Genomic DNA, 17,227 nt, shown 5'->3' with positions numbered 1-17,227 from the left:
GGGGGGAAGGCACTGGAAGTTTGTATCTGGGTCATAACTAGATCTTAACTTCAAATGATCCCTTATTGACTGGTCGCAAGTTGAGGACTAGCTGTACAGAGAAGCTCAGAACCAGTGACAGCAATTAATAATAATGAGAAAGGATAATATTTTTTTGTTTGCCAGCTATACTACATTGTTAAAACTAATATGAATTTAAAAAAAAAGATGAAAGTCAGAGAAACTAATTGGAAATATATGTGAGCCAATTTTAGGAAAAACAGAAACCAATTTTGAGCATTATGAATACAGGAATGCCTATCATTTTTAAGCACCTGATAAGAGGGAAACATTCATTTGGACACTTGACGGATTAATAAATGCAAAGGATGTAATTCTAAATTATTCTTAGTTTACTGGACATCTGTGTCCTGTGTATGCTGGGGTTGTGAATTAACATAATTTTAGAAAATCACTAATCAAGAAACAGAAAAGATAATCACTAATAATATTGTTCTAGTTCTTTGAATTGTTTAAAAAAAATTTTTTTTACTTTTGCCCGCAAAATGTACCCATGAATTACTCATTAATAACAGTACAAGCATGAATATTCTTAGACTGTACACATAGTCCATGAGTTATGACAACTGAGCCCAAAAATTATATTGCTAAGTGAAACATTTGTTGTTAGCTTTGTCCCGTTTTATGACATTTCTTGCCACAGTTGTTAAATGACTCATTGTAGTCTTTAAGTTAGTAACACAGCTGTTAAGTGAATCTGGCTTCCCCATTAACTAAGGTTGCAAAAAATGATCACATGACCCCGGGACACTGCAACCGCCATAAATAGGAACCAATTGTGTAGCGTCTGAATTTTAACCACGTGACCATGAGGATGCCGCAACAGTTGTGCGAAAAATGGTCACAAGTCACATTTTTCAGTGGTTTCGTAAATTTGAATGCTCAGTAAATGAACTGTTGTAAGCCAAGGACTACCTATATTTAATGTTGACTACCAAGACTGATTTTAAGGCTTAGGCAAAGTTCACTTTTTTTAAAAGACTTGTGAAATCCATAAATACTCACACTCGTGGAACTGGCGTGGTAGCATCTGAGCTATCTTCGTTGTCCTGAAAAAAGAGAAAGGAAGACTATGAGACACGATGGATGAATCAGCCGGACTTGTGCCAGTTGAAATAAATATTGGTCGCACCTTGAAGAAAACTTGGTCTTTAGTCTCCAACCAAAGTTGGAAGAGAGCTGCTAGCTCCTTCTCGTGATCCTGGGAAGAGCCTAGAGAAGAGAACAAGCCACGCAGATTATCATCTATCACTAATCCCTTACACTTACAACAGCTACACTGTAGATGCTGGGATACCCCACCTTCCATCACCTGATTCTCCTGCTATCAAGAATGGAAAAGTGGGGAAATAATATGTATTTCTGCCACAACAGAAATTAGGAAAGATAAAAGTAAAGGTAGAGGTTCCCCTCGCACATATGTGCTAGTCGTTCCCGACTCTAGGGGGCGGTGCTCATCTCTGTTTCAAAACCAATGAGCCAGGGATGTCCGAAGATGTCTCTATGGCCGGCAGGGCTGAATGATGAAGGTGCACGGAATGCTGTTACCTTCCCACCAAAGGTGGTTCCTATTTTTTTACTTGCATTTTTACATACTTTCGAACTGCTGGGTTGGCAAAAGCTGGGACAAGTAATGGGAGCTCACTCCGTTACGGGGCGCTAGGGATTCAAACTGCTGAACTGCCGACCTTTCTGACCGACAAACTCAGCATCTTAGCCACTGAGCTACCGCGTCCCAACAAAGATAAAAGTAAATGTATACAAATCTATCTGGATCACAAGATTTAATAAAGAGTGGAGAAGGAAGCTTAGCTACTTTACCTATAAGTTTCCAATGCTGAGTTTTTTCCTTGAATTCCACAAAAGGAGAAAAACTGGAAGAAGCATCTGTAACAAAAACATTTTACTAGGCTTAGGCACGACTGTAATGTATTTTTAAATCATTTCAGAACTGTAGCACTGGATTAATGGTCAATCTATAAAAAATGTGAAGTTCACTCATTGTTCATTAGTGTCCTTCTGTAAACTGTCAGGCATGCCCTATCCAAAAACTTTCTAATTAAATCTATGGATTTCTATCCTAGTTTGAACTGCAGCTGGATGCATCACTACACTCGGGAAATCTGTATTTTCCATTACAAGGCAATCCACAAGAAAAATGATATTTAAAGCCTGGCAAGAAAATAATAGTACAACACAAAATTGGAAACATATAACACAACTCTTCCAGGCATAAGATTTTTTTTTTATTTGTGAAAGATTTCTTTTAATACGGTATCTAAAGCCACACTGATTTGATAACATGAAACACCCAGATCGAAAAATATTGTTCTCTATTTTTTATAATGTGGAATAAAGTTTTTGAACACATTTCTTCAAGATCAAAAGGTTGTTTTAACTGAATGAATCTGAGAAAAAGGTTAAGTATGATATCAGCAAGGTGTTTATTCTGACAGCTGCTACTCTTTGACATTAAGTGGCTTGCATAAAACAAAATCAAACAACAAGCACAGATTAGATATAAGCAAATCCCAGCCAAAGTACATAAGCATCACTTGTTTAACACTTGTTCAGTTAGCTTAAATTGTTGGTGAGCACCAAGTAACTGCTCACTTTCAGCTTTAATAGAATCAGTTGTTTTGGATGATCACCAAAAAAAAAAGGTGTCTCACCTCGGCTGACTCCAGTGAGATATTGCAAGGCAGGTAAAACCAGTTCTGACCAGTTGGGGGCAAAGGAGAACCAGCTGTTTAATGTGCTGGCAGGGGAAGATTGCCAGTCCATGACTTTATCTTCCAGCTGAAGGAAACAAGATGACAGGTAGAATTTATACCGCTTACAAAAACTGTGAATGGCCTGACATTCAATGTGAAGCTCAGAGTCATACGTGGCTAATTCAACTGCCAAAAAATAAAATCAGAGAGACCTTTACCTCAATGCAGGAATATTTATTACTAGCTGAATACCCGTGATCCACTACGAAACTATGTGATCGGGCTTGATAAATCGACAGTTTGAAAATTAATGAGTAGTTACAATAGGCCTCTCCCCTCCCCTTCTCCCCCTCAGGATTGCCTCACAGAAGCCTCCCCTATCCTATCCCTTTCTCTCCCTCAGCCTTACCCCTCAGAAACCGCTCCTATCTTATCACCTTCTCTCCCTCAGGCTCCTCTTCACGTTCAGCCAACAGGCTGGATGAAACACTCACTAGCCACAACCACATCCACGTTTTCAGGTTGGGAGGGAGAGTAGGACGTCTAACTCCTTAGCATGTTAATAATAATATAAGAAATACTAATGGTCTGATGGTCATTCCGAAAAATCCTTTCTAAGTGAGCACCTAAGAAGCCAAGAGGAACATACATGCCACATTTCAAGCCTGCAGGGTATACGGTTCTGGAGATTTTGTGATGAAGCATGAGTGGTTTTCACTTTTATATATATAGATGCAATTTTTGATAATGCTCGACTCCAATTGGGAAAGTGGAAACCACAAGGCTGAAAACTGTTCATGGGTGAGGAAAAGAGGAAAGGCGACCAACACAAAATGAATCCACTGAATTTGGAAGGTTGGTCTTACGTACAGAATTCTAGCCTGAATAATTCCGATTCTAGAAAGGCACCTGGAGAAGTGAAAACAAACTCTTACCACTGAGAGACAAGCGGGGCCCTCTAGCAACAGAATCTCGAGAAGCAGAGCAAAGAAGCTGGAGGAGATTTCATTCACTCCAAGACAAGGCTTGATGTCTTCAAGAGGCCTTGGAAAGAAGATAGGTTTATTTTAACTCAATTAAACAAGCACCACGGCAATCACACTCAGTTATATCATTCTGTGTTCAAATTTTCACATATATTAATCCCAGATACCCAAATATGAGGTAAGGTATCTCGATAATGTAATCTGGGAGAACTTTTAAACCTAAGAGGTTATCTAATACATTTGTGACTGACTATGCAATTATTTGACTATCGTTCCCTTACTTATACCAAACTTATCCCCAACATGCTTAGGTGCTTTTTCAGTCTCAATTTATAGCTTTCAAACAAGAGAAATGTGTTATGCTTCCTCACCTGAAGTCAATGTACATATATATTTACAAATAATACTCTCCTGTTATTGGACTTGATGTTGCAATGGGTGTTGAAAGCTGACCTAACCTGTACCTGTGCCTTACAGTAAATCATACCTATATTTATCTGACAAGGTTGCAACCTAAAACAGATTAACTGATGTATGCATACTGAGTTTGAAACTTTGCTAGCAAGAGCAAAATATTTTCCATGTTGATTAATCTCTATGTGGCTAGAACCGGCTTCATTACAACTATTAATGTATATTTACATTCTGGGGAATTACATGTACGATTGCCATTCCCTTTGGAAGTGACTTACTCTTCTTTAACAGATGGGAGGGATGGGGGATCCCACAGGGGAGGAATGGGGGAGGGGTTCTGAGAAACAGGAGGGATCCCTTCAGAGTTGCCAAGAGTTTCAGAGAAATCTTCAGCCTCGGATTTAATCACTTTTAGCTTCTTTTTCTTTTTCTCCTCTTTTTCCTTCACTTTCTTTTTGAGGACTGCAAGGTCAAACAAGGCTTTTTTTAAAAAAACAAGAGAGAGAAAAAGATGTGCTTAGTTACAAAACAGTTTTTAAAAAAAATGTAACCCAAACACCATCACTCTGCTAAACAAATAATCCCTCAACACTGTCAAACTATTTGCTAAGTCTGCATTACTATTACTATTAATCTTCTCATCGTTCTTATCACCCATCTCCTCCCACTTACGACTGCATGACTGTAACTTTATTGCTTGTATCCTTACGATTTATATTGATATTGTTTCCTGATTGCTTTTTTGTACCTTATGACTATCATTAAGTGTTGTACCGCATGATTCTTGACAAATCTATATTTTCTTTTATGTACACTGAGAGCATATGCACCAAAGACAAATTCCTTGTATGTCCAATCAACTTTGGCCAATAAAGAATTCAATTCTATTCTATTCTATGTACAATTTAGAAACCTAAAGTATTACTACTATGCACCAAGAATTAAAAATCCCTTTAATCATGTAACTTTACACTTGAATGTTTATCAGGAAGCAGATTCTAAGTACAGTGGCACTTATCCCAAAATGAACATGCAAATAGATGCAGCTCTAATCGTGTGCAGCAGTGGTGGCTGTATATACATCTGCATGGTTACAAATGTATTGGCCATTCTGCCTTTTCACTTGAAGACATGTAGCCTTGAATTCTCATGGGTCTTTTTGGAGCAGTGCAAAAAGCGTTGTTTGACTCACTGAGAAGGCAGACATTTGCTGCCTCTGATTCACTGACCTGCCAAAGATCCCTTCCTGCCAGCATTCACACGTGTCATGATGTCAGTCAGGGTCAGGTCTCCTATCATCAGATCAGGGTGATTCTATGCGGAAGAAAAGAGGAGAGCAAACAAAAATCAGGTTTACCGCAAAAAGAAACCAGCAAGAAGCAGCCCCCCCGGCAGCCTTTGATGGGATGAGACAAACACCTAACTCAGGTAAGGGCCATACAAAGACCTAGGATCAAAAATCACAGATCTGAGTTTTGGTGCTCAAACCAAATTTAGGTTGGAACATGTGGGAATAAAACACATTCAACCTGTTAAGATGTTTGAGTACATACCCTGTTTCCCCCGAAGATTAGACCTCCCCGGATAATAAGTCCAGTCGGGCTTTTGAGCGCATGCGCTAAAATAAGCCCACCCCAAAAATATTTAAATGCATGCGCAGCCTGGGGGGAAATGGCGGGAACCAGCCCACATGCACCTGCCATCTACACGGAACGGCCTCGCAGAGGTCACTCCCGCAAACCCTAGCCCCTCCTCTTAGTAGCGGCTGCAAAAAGAGCGGCAGGCACAACGACACTAGGGCCTGAAACAGAGACAGAACTTCCGCCCGTCTCTGGATCAGCTGATTCATAGGCTGCGGGCCGAGGTTAAGGGGCCTCCTACACCTCAAAAATAATAAGACTTCCCTGAAAATAAGGCCAAGTGCTTATTTGGGGGGGGGGGGTCAAAAGAAAATAATAGGTTTGAGGTTTATTTTATTTATATGCTGCCCTATTCCCTGAGGGACTCAGGGCGGCTCACAAACCCAAGGAGGCGGGGGGAGGTAAACACAAAGAAACTACAACAGAAAAGGTACAGGGGAATTTAAAAGACAACCAACAGTCACACGATTCGAGAGGGGAAGGGAACTCATCAACCCCAGGCCTGCCGACACAGCCAGGTTTTAACAGCTTTTCAGAAAGCCTTGAGAGAGGTGAGGGTCCGAATTTCTGCGGGGAGCTCGTTCCAAAGGGCCGGAGCAGCCACAGAGAAGGCCCTCCCCCGGGTAATAGCCAGATGACATTGGCCAGTAGATGGAACCCGGAGGAGGCCTAATCTGTGGGATCTGATGGGCCTTTGGGAGGTAATTGGCAGCAGGCGGTCTCTCAAGTACCCAGGTCACAGATACCCTGTCTTATTTTCGGGAAAACATGGCATTAGCACAAGAGAAAGGAAGTCAAAGGCCTATTAGTGTCCTTGGTTACTTTAAATGGTGCTAATAACTAAATATTAAAGAGCAGCCATCTCACTGCCTTTTAACTTACTGGTTGGCGCTTGCGCTTTTCATGGTGTTTCTTCAGCATCATCTTCAAGCTATTCTCACCGAAATCCAATTTATCTGGTGGCAAACAAACTCAATATTATTAAAAAGATATGAACATATTTACATAAATTTATTCCACAATGAATAATATAATGTATATAGCCTATCCCATTAAAGATATAATTATTTACATTATTCTTTTATACATCTATCTTCTTCAACTATTCTTCAAAAACCATGGCTCATGATTATTGCCTACATATATCTATTAAAATTGTCCAGTGTCCCTCACAGAGTAAGAAAAGATGCTTTTGCAAAACAGCTTTTTAAAAAAAAGAAAAGAAAAAGAAAAACTAGAAAAACTAGTTTTCCCAATAAAAAATGAGTATCTTGCACAATTTTACTATGGAGAAAATTTTCAAGATGGTTTAAGAATACAACACCTGCTGTTTTCATGTCTTGGGTTGATAAAGTGGGTATCACTCTGAGAGGAAGAGCAGGACTTGAACAGTGGGCTGGAGAGGTTGGAATCCAGGAACTCAAATCTGAAATACAGAACAGTCAGGTTTCTGGAGGGATGCTGGGTGCACAACTGTTTTTTTTTAACCAATAAACACAATCAGTTATCTAAGTAACTTGACAGTTTTACTTCTTTGATCAGAAAAGTTAGAACCATATAAATACCTTTACAAGACCACAAAGAAATAAGAACTGTTATGTTAAATCTATTTCTAATTCTAATGCTAAGGAAACAATGTTATTTTAGTAAGTTGATTGCAACAATAGAAAAAGCAAGTCTTCAAAATAAATAATATTCTATAACAGTAACTTCGGTCTAAAAACATTGAGAGAAATAGATTTGGGCTTATTTCCTAAGCTGAATAGGAAATTTAAGTGGACATTACTGAAGAGTAACAACCCATTCAGAACCCTGATCAAAAAGCACGTTCTGCTTTAAAACACATGAAAAACACTACAAGTAGACAATTTCAGCATACACTCTTGACAATTAACTACCTTAGCCCTGAATATATCAAATGTTGCTGACAGCTCTAGTACTGCTGACTGAGGAATTCTGGGAGTTGAAGTCCCCCCCCCATCTTAAAGCTGCCACAGCTGAGAAATATTGTCTTATCCTCTATCTGAGGTTAGCAATAGCAATAGCAGTTACACTTATATACTGCTTCATAGGGCTTTCAGCCCTCTCTAAGCGGTTTACAGAGTCAGCATATTGCCCCCACAGTCTGGGTCCTCATTTCACCCACCTCGGAAGGATGGAAGGCTGAGTCAACCCTGAGCCGGTGAGATTTGAACCGCCGAACTGCAGATAACAGTCAGCTGAAGTGGCCTGCAGTACTGCACCCTAACCACTTGTGCCACCTCGGCTCAATTAATCCACCTGGTGGATTAATTAAGTTTTCAATTAATCCACCAAATCCACACTAGTAGTACCTTCTTCATCAGAGGATAAGGTGGTGTCTCCACATTCCTCTTTAACTTCCCTGAGGATTTTAAGGTATCGCCGATGCGTCCGTCTATCTCGTTCTTCAGCAGCATAAGCAGCTGCTGAGTATTTTCTCTTGACAGCCAGATCCGATCCCCCCTTCTTAGCGAGTTCTAACAGATGCTGAAACAGACACCGTGAAAAAGGAAACTTCAGATTATTTATTACCGGTAAATCTGCAGTTCTAGCTTTACTGTTCTTGAGATCTAGGGTTCTACGAGGCAACAAGTGATCAAGACACAGAGTTTAAGATTTACACTATCCCCCCACAATTGTACTTTCCAATACTTACATTCCGGGAGGCAAGAATCTGTTTCAGCAATCGATAAAAATACTGCTGCTGGGAACTGAGGTAGCGCTTATACTGGGACTTGAAGCAAAGCTGTCTGTACTTCACCACTTCAGGATTGAAATGTCCATCTATAAGAAGAACATTCACGTTGTTCCTTTATTTTGTTTAATCCTACCAACCAGTGGAGAAAAGGCTGTATTACAAAGAAAACTGGCAATTTTTAAGGATCCTAAGCATACTTCAAAATTTCTGCATATGTAAACCAAAGGGCAAAAGTGACTTGAGGTTCCTCCAGATGAGATCTCCCATCCTGTAGAAGAGCCAGATTCATCAGCACTGTTGCTGAAAAGGGCTGGGCTATTTTGAGAGGCAGTCTTGTTTTGTTGGGTTTTGAGGAAAGAGATAGGAATTCTCCCATTCCCATCGTAAAAATCACCAATAAATTCCAAGGAATGTGCCAAACATTCTGGTGCTGAAATATGGACGTTTTATCATTTTAAATATGTCAGCAATATGGCTTTAGAGATACACATGACTGCTCACTGTCAGTGTAAGCGTCAACATATGGGACTCGGTAACTCCAAGTTTAAGTCCACAAACTTTTTCAGCCAACCTTCACAAACAGGGTGTCAAAATAGCGCTACTGACAATGTGATTAAAACACCAACTGTTTTTATGTGTGTGCCAGAGTGTTTCTGATGGAAATAAAAGTCAGTGAGAGTTCTCATAAAAGCCATCTTGAACTCTTGGAATAAAGAGGAAACATTGTAATAACAAGCAGCATATATCCGGGATGGCAAACCTATGGCATGCGCACCACAGGTGGCACGTGGAGCCATTTGTCAGGGCATGTGAGGCGCTGTCCTGTCAGCTGAGTTCACCCTTTTTAAAGCCATTTTTTGCCCTCCCCAGGCTCCAGAGGCTTTATATGAGCCTGGGTTGGGCGGAAAGAGCCTCCCCCACCCCCCAGGAGGCCCTCATGAGCTTCCCTTAAGCCTCTGGAGCGCAAAAAACTGGCCCTATGGGCAAACCGGAAGTTCGGGAACGGACTTCCGGTTTGCTTGGAAGGTCGTTTTAAGTGCTCCAGAGGCTTCAGGGAAGCCTCCTGAAGGTCCTTGAAGCCCCCAGAGGGCCTCTGGGGAGGCGGGGGAGACTTTTTTCGACCCCCCCCCCCAGGTCCCTATAAAGCCTCTAGAGCCTGGGGAGGGCAAAAAAAGGATGCAAAAAATGGGGGGGGATATCGCACCTGTAGTACATGCATGCGCCCTTGGGGGTGTCTTGCATTGCATTATGGGTGCAGCACGCCCGCGCACAACCCCCCTGCGCTTCCCCCGCGCACAACCCCCCTGCGCACGCGAGCCAATAAAGGTTCGCCATTGCTGGAATATATCATCTGGACGTAGATTACCTGGAAAGCCTTGAAACATGAAGCAATATGTTCAACCTTACGCAGCAGTTCATATAAAGGTTATTTTTTTAGTTAATACCGTTTCCCCAAAAATAAGATCTCCCCAGATAATAAGTCCAATCGAGCTTTAGAGCGCATGCGCCAAAATAAGCCCTCCACGAAAATATTGCAAAACAGCTGCAGCCATGAGGAGATGGCTGCTGCTGTGTTGCAATATTTTCAGGGAGGGCTTATTTCGACACATGCGCTCGCCGTCTCTTGCACCTCAAAAATAATAAGACCTCCCTGAAAATAAGGTCAAGCGCTTATTTCGGGGGAGTTCAAAAGAAAATAAGACCCGTGTCTTATTTTGGGGGAAATACGGTAACAACTCATCATTTTGCATCTTTAATGATTCTGAAGCTAGATTTGTTCCAAAAGTGCTTTTTCAAGAGGCAACTGGACTTTCTTGTTTTTCTTTGAAGAGGTTTAGCTTCTTATCCAAGAAGCTTCTTCAGTTGAGAGCACCTCTGGGACAACCATGACTTGGATGACTGAGAAACTCCATAGACATGATGCTAGATTTATTTATCGTCTATATTTATATAGCTGTCCCATATAAGAATGGTTCATAAGCAAGTGTTATTTTAACATGCAGTATAAAACAAGACAAGTTATTAAAGCTAAGCACAAAATTGAGTTCTAAAAACATATGTTGAAATGTCACTGACCCCGGAAGAGTTTTTGAGCAATATGAAGTGGGTTTCCAAATCGGAAGTTCTCTCCATTAAATAGGGACAGGATAAGATTATTCTGGAAATCGGGATTGTTTTCCGGGAAGCGGGGCAAAAACTTTTTTAAATGTTCTCGCTGTGAATCCACCAACACGTCCTTCCAGGTTGAAAGACTGACAACTTCAAAAAAGATCTCAGGCTGCAGAAAATATAACACATGGAATAAAAGATAAGAAAAGCTTTTTTCCCCCTCATTCCTTTTTAAAAAAATATGCGGCTTATTCCCTTAGCAGCTCTGGAGAGTTTGCAAAGATACAATAAAATATTCATTAAAACATGACAAATATAAACCAAAACAGAAGTGGTAGAAGTACTGGTAAAATACATGGGAAAATGTTTCGAACTCATTCCTAAGCAGTAGCTAGGAGAGGACTGCTTCAATTAGTTGACTCCACAGTATGAACCCCAAAATGGAGAAAACAGAATTGGTTCTTAATGGTCAACATTATCTGTGGCAGGACGCACAAAGGAGGAGTGGGAAGGAGGTAAGGTAAGATAGAGATTTAGGTTGAGCCTCTAATTTTGGCTGAGGGAAAGGTAGTACGGTATGCAAAATCCAGATTCAAACAACTTTCCCTTCTGAAAGCCAGAAGATTTTCTAAAGAACCTTTGGTTACTAATTTTGCAAAAAAAGAAAAGAAAAAAAGCTACCACATTACTTTTCTGAATGATCAATTCAACAGCAGTGTATTTACATTTTGGACATTATTTATAAATAAAGATTTTACATTTGTACCCTACCTGAATTTTTTAGAGGTACCAAAAGAGTCACCCAAACAGTCAAAGATTTATACTAAGGAAATAGACATTTGATCTCTTTTTTTATTATTCAAGCAATTATTCTTATGCCTGACCCATTTCCCTGAATTTGCAAGTGATTCTAAGAATGAAACACAACTTAGACAAGAGGAAGGAAGTGATACTCATTCAATAAATGATCCTGATCCAACTACTGATAAACAAAAAATGTTTATTTCCTAAAATTACAGAACATGTCATGATTTACATGTCACGATGGTTAAGGCTGGCGACACAGGAAATCACGTCGGGGTCACCAAATGTAACGTTCCCGTGGTTCGCCCATGAGGCCAATGTTGAGAAAAGACAGGAGACAACCTTTCTCGGGATGGAGCGACCCAGATTGGGGGTCTGAGAGCCCCTTTTATTGCGATAGGACAAAGGCAGGAGGAGCAATAGCATGTGAGTAAAAGCAGCCTGTAAAAGTACAATTTCTAATCTACTGCTCAGTCTATATATGGTCAAATCCTGGATGTCAATGGTAGGGCACATCTCAGAATGTTATGTTATGCACTATCAGGATGTTATGGAGTTCTAGGAGTTTGTTTTCTCCTGTGTGATTCAGCGTGGCTCTGCATGCCCTAGTATGAACTGGGCCATGGGGGACACACACCTACACAAGGAACTATATTACAACACTTTTCTAATTTAATATTTCTGAAGCTAACAATGATAACTGTTTGGTTCATATTTTTGCTTTGTTACTTGGTTGCCTACTCACATCTTCCAAAAGATCTTCAGGTAGGCTAATGCGTATGGATCCCAGCATGCAATCCTCCATAATTTGGGTGCCATTTCCTTCCCCAGTTGGTCCCAGTTCCAATGGATCAGTGAGCATATGATCCAGCGAGTCCATCTTTCATATACCAGTGAACCACTTGAACAAAAAAAAAAAAAAAAAACGTATTAATTCAAAAGGGTTTTTTTTGGGGGGGGGGCAATTCAACCTACTAAAACAGGAATAAAGATATACTGCAAATTCCTTGCTGCAGTGCATTCATTATCCTTTTGCAAAGTTTACCCAGCATTAATTACTTTTCCTTTATTTCTTTTCTTTATTCCTTATTATTTATTATTTATTCCAAGCTCCAGGAAGAAGACCATGCCACAGAAAAAGCTATGCTGGTTCTTTATATGGGCCAGAGAAAGAACAATTGTTGTCTCGCATCTTCCCTGCCAGACTAAAAAAAAAAAAAAGGAACCTAAAATTAATAGCCAAGAAAAGGACAATCAAATTAACTTGAACTTTATTTCTTTCTGGATTAAATCCTGAATAAGCAAAGCCCCTTCCAACTCTATAATTCTATTCTATAGATGTTTACTTGAATATTTTCACACAATAAGTTTGAACTGAATCACTTCTATACTAGCCTTAATTCTTTCTTCTTTCTCTTTCCTTAACTAAAGAATTGATCTTCTCTCTTTGCCTTTTCTTAATACTCCCCAATTTTGCATCTCTCTCTCTCTCTCCCTCTCTCTTCCTCTCTCTCTCTCTCTCTAGATGAGATGCCCATTTGAGTTTCTTCGAGAAATAAGACTTTCCAAATAAACAGGATAAAAATGTGTTTAAAAAGAATGAAAAACAAACAGCGAGCAAACCTTTGGTGGTTTTCCAGTGTCTCTGTTCGCTTTCCCCATTGGTAGGGGAGAAAAACGAAAGAGGAAACAAGTACCCCAATGATGCAAGATTAAGTATATTAACAAAATTATTTAAATTGGAATATATCTTCAAAAGTTAATTGTATGCAAATGTAATATATTTAATATAACCGCAGTGCTTATTTTGAAACAGAAACATACAAATAATGGCTGAAAACAGATTTCTTACCTTGCAAATTTTTATTCGATATATACTAGACCCCACGAACATCAGTTAAAGAGGGAAGAAAAAGGCTCATAGCTGCCATCTGAAATAGTGCGAAGCTGGAAAAATAAAATTAGCATTCATTAGCAACTCTCTCCTCTAAAGCTTTTTCTTTCATTGACCGAATCGCGTCCATTCAATTCTATTTCTAATGAAGATTTGATGTTCTTTTTGCAAAACTACCTATTTGTCAGAACAAAACTCATTTGATTCTGAAAAACAATATCAGCTTATATAAAAATAAGCTCTCTGTAACTTCACTCATATTGTAAAAGAAAGTGTTCTATCAATGACCATATTTCAGTGAGAACAATTTTATGATAAGCTATCTTGCATGAGAAAAGCCCCACTAAAGCCTCAAAGAAAGATTATTCTTTGACTATATCTTTTTTTAAATTATTCTTGTCTCTTTCTAATCTGTTCTTCCTCTTTCTCTGGTTTCTCCTCTTATCTTCTTCCTCTTCTTCCTATCTCTTCTTCCTTTTTTCTTTTCTTCTGCTCTTCCTTCTCACCTGCTTTTTCCTTTTTCTCTAGTTTTTCTATTATCATTTGCTTCCTCTTTTTCCTTTCTCATTTTCCTTTCCTTTTCTTCTCCTCTTCCTTCTTCTCACTTGCTTGTTCCTCTTCCTCTAGTTTTTCCTCTTTCTCTATTTTCTTCCTCTTCCTCCTATCTGCTCCTTCTTCTTGCTGTTGTTCTTCCTCTTTTAATCTTCTTTTTATCCTTTTTTTTTTTTTTTTTTTGCAATCATGGGGTCCACCCAGCTAAACTCAGGGCAAGGAGAATAGAATAGAATAGAAATCTTTATTGGCCAAGTGTTGGTTGGGCACACAAGGAATTTGTCTTTGGTGCAGAAGCTCTCAGTGTACATAAAAGAAACGATAAATTCGTCAAGGATCGTAAGGTTAATGACAGTCATAGGGTACAAATAAGCAATCGGGAAACAATCAATATTGGGGGCGGGGTCTTCCTGCAGAACCCCCCCCCAAAAAAAAATGACTTAAGTACATTATTTTTTTTCTCATTTCTCTCTTGAAAAATCACCTTTGGGACTTAAATACATTATTCTTCACCCACTGTTGAGGGAAAATTAGCCTCTTCTCAGAGGACCCTCCTAGCAGTGGTGATAATAATAATGATCATGATAAGATGAATAGAAATCTCAGCTGACAGTCAGGGGGATCTTTTTTGCACATGGGAAAAGCAGAGGGGGGGCGAGAACGGGTCTAACACCTTCGTGTCCCCCCCCCCCACTTCCACACAATCCACCCCTCCCGGATCTACCCCTCCCCAAATCCCACCTCCCCCCCCTGCGACCCGGGTTACCTCAGCAGCCCGACGGCGACTGCGCGGACTTCCTCCGCCTGGCCCCGCCTCCCGCATTCCGCTTCCAGGTCGCGGCGGGGAAAGGCGGCGGCGGCAGCGGCCACGCGCGGAACGGGGAGTGAGGGGTGGGGGAGAGGTGAGGCGTGGACGGAAGGCGGAGTGCGCAAGCGCGCTCGAGCCCGTGAGGCTTTTCCAGTCGCAGGCGCCTGCTGTGGCGGAGTGCGCAAGCGCGCTCGAGTACCGGAGGCCTCTCCTCCTCGCCGCCCCGCGGTGTGCGCATGCGCGACGTGCCGAATGCCCGGACTCTCCTTTCCGCGTGAGCCGGCCTCCCCTGCGCAGGCGCGAGCTTTAAAGCTTTTTTTTTTTCCGCGCTGCTTTGCAGAGCTTTTGGTACAGAAAGGGATGCCCGGGGGGCACAAACTGGGCGATTGATTGACGGACGTCCAGAATTGATCCAACTTTCTGGGCGCCACCAACTCATGCCCTCTCTCTCCCTCGAGCTAATAAAACTGGCTGGCTTTGCACGATGCGTATCTTCTAAAATCAATGCTTATCCAAGACTTGCAGTGCAAATAGAATTAAATAGAATTAGGATAGGATAAGATAGGATAGGACAGGATAGGATAGAATAGAATAATAGTAGAGTAGAGCAGACGGAACGGACCTGGTAGGTCATTCAGTCCAACTTCCCACCTAAGCAGGAGACCCTACACCATTTCTGACAGAAGGTAGTCCAGTCTCTTCTTGAAAGCCTCCAGTGATGCCACAACTTCTGAAGGCAACTTTTGTTCCATTGGATGATGGTTCTCACTGTCAGAAAATTTCTCCTATTTCTAAGTTGAATCTCTCTTTGATTAGTTTTCATCCATTATTCCTTGTTTGGCCTTTAGTTGCTTTGGAGGTTGGCCTGACTTTATTAAACTAGAATGTGACTCTGATCAAGAGGGAATTGATGTGGTTGTTTTGGGTTCAGTAGTTATTATAGCACTGACGAGACATTCCTTGTGAATTCAGAGACCTAATCCTTAGTGGGTTGACCCACCAATGTGATTTTCCCAAGACATTTACCAGGAAATCTAAATAAACCTGGCTATAGAGAGCAAAATGGCCATCGGCAACAGGTTTGGAGTATATGGGTATGCTTAAGGGCCCCAACTTTTTGAGTGTCCAAATGGAAACATGGATAATCTGAATCCGTTGGCAATGCCCATTTTGCTCTCCAAATTCACAGAGACCCAACCCTAATCCTAAATGGATTTGCCCCCCCCCCCCCATGGCATTATTCCATTTATTTTACCAGGAAACATAGATAAGGCAAGCTCGAAGGGCGAGTGTCCTCCTAACCCATGCAAACCCATGCACTCTGAATCCATTGGTGATAACCATTTTGCTCTCCGAATTCATGGAGATTTAACCCTAACCCTAAATGGATTTTTCCCCAATGGGATTTTCCCATGTATTTTACCAGTAAATGTAGATAAGCAGCAGTGGTGGGATTCAATTTTTACTACTGGTCCTATAAGTTTGGCTTGGTGGGCATGGCAGGGGAAGGATACTGTAAATCCCCATTTCCTCCCGATCAGCTGGGACACGGGAGGCAGAGAATAGATGGGGGCGGGGCCAGCCACAGATGGTATTTACCAGTTCTCCGAAAGACTCAAAATTTCTGCTACCGGTTCTCCAGAACTGGTCAGAACCTATTGAATACCACCTCTGATAAGCAGGCTCAAAAACTCGGTGTCCTCCTAAGCATATCCGTGAGCTCCAAATCTGCTGGCATTTTGCTCTGAATTCATGGAGACCTAACCCTAATCCTAAATGGATTTGCCCCCAATGGGATTTCCCCATGTATTTTACCAGGAAACTTAAGATAAGCAGGCTTGAAAAGTTGGCACCCTCCTAAGTGTACCCATGCCCTCTGAATCCGTTAGCAATGTCTAATTTGCTCTCCAAATTCATGGAGACCTAACTCTAACCCTAAATGGGTTCCCCCCCCCCCAACTCCCCTCAATGGGACCCATGCAGGATGATGCAGTCCGTGCCCTGTCTGGCATTGGGTGGGACGGCTGAGCAAATGCGGAACTGCATGCCGGAGAGGATCAGCTGCCGAGGGCCACAGTGGCAATAAACTACAGATCACTAAGAAATATCTGCCTCTGCAGATCAATTCGTGGGCATGGGAAGCTGTGCGGAGGTAGGGACAGGTGAGGCCCGCGTGAGGAAGTGGAAATTAATTAGCACCATTGGTGAGCATTTGTGTGCAATAAACTGTCTGTACTTGATGCATGACTTGGGTAAGAATAACAATGTTGTCAGGTTCACTGTCAAATGCATGCTGGACAAAAGCGTGCCGACGAAACCGCAGGGAAAAAAACCGTGAGTTCCAAATTGCGCTGACGAATGAGCGCAGAAGCGCGCCGGCAACAGCGCGCCAACAGAAGCGCGCTCTAAACCTAACCCTAAAGGTAACCCTAAACCTAATCCTAACACTGAACCTAACCCTAAACCTAACCCTGAACCTAACCCTAACCCTTACCTTAACTGTAATCGCACTTCTGTCGCCGTCTTT

The 17,227-nt window shown here is 41.3% G+C and overlaps 1 protein-coding gene across 3 annotated transcripts in view; it reads right to left on the bottom strand.

The window, feature by feature from the left end:
- NFRKB (nuclear factor related to kappaB binding protein) overlaps window positions 1-14,808 on the bottom strand; it is a 30,713-nt gene extending 15,905 nt beyond the window's left edge. For 2 of the 3 annotated variants that reach the window (XM_032229282.1, XM_032229284.1), the window contains exons 1-15: window positions 14,659-14,808; window positions 13,299-13,393; window positions 12,192-12,347; window positions 10,610-10,811; window positions 8,492-8,619; window positions 8,148-8,322; window positions 7,139-7,240; window positions 6,697-6,770; window positions 5,404-5,488; window positions 4,453-4,654; window positions 3,710-3,818; window positions 2,733-2,859; window positions 1,882-1,947; window positions 1,193-1,272; window positions 1,066-1,109 (exon numbers count right to left, since the gene is read on the bottom strand). In XM_032229282.1, coding sequence (XP_032085173.1) covers window positions 1,066-1,109; window positions 1,193-1,272; window positions 1,882-1,947; window positions 2,733-2,859; window positions 3,710-3,818; window positions 4,453-4,654; window positions 5,404-5,488; window positions 6,697-6,770; window positions 7,139-7,240; window positions 8,148-8,322; window positions 8,492-8,619; window positions 10,610-10,811; window positions 12,192-12,326 — 1,529 coding nt within the window. In that variant the 5' untranslated portion in view covers window positions 12,327-12,347; window positions 13,299-13,393; window positions 14,659-14,808. Of the gene's footprint in view, window positions 1-1,065; window positions 1,110-1,192; window positions 1,273-1,881; window positions 1,948-2,732; window positions 2,860-3,709; window positions 3,819-4,452; window positions 4,655-5,403; window positions 5,489-6,696; window positions 6,771-7,138; window positions 7,241-8,147; window positions 8,323-8,491; window positions 8,620-10,609; window positions 10,812-12,191; window positions 12,348-13,298; window positions 13,394-13,846; window positions 13,872-14,658 lie in introns of those variants that run through there. The other variant, XM_032229283.1, reaches the window with a different exon arrangement.
- Window positions 14,809-17,227: the final 2,419 nt, after the last annotated feature.

Source organism: Thamnophis elegans, chromosome 13 (assembly GCF_009769535.1).
Source record: "Thamnophis elegans isolate rThaEle1 chromosome 13, rThaEle1.pri, whole genome shotgun sequence".
In the NCBI taxonomy this organism is placed as follows: domain Eukaryota; kingdom Metazoa; phylum Chordata; class Lepidosauria; order Squamata; family Colubridae; genus Thamnophis; species Thamnophis elegans.
The sequence above is the reverse complement of the archived record's forward strand: the minus strand, read 5'-3'. Positions and strand labels throughout refer to the sequence as shown.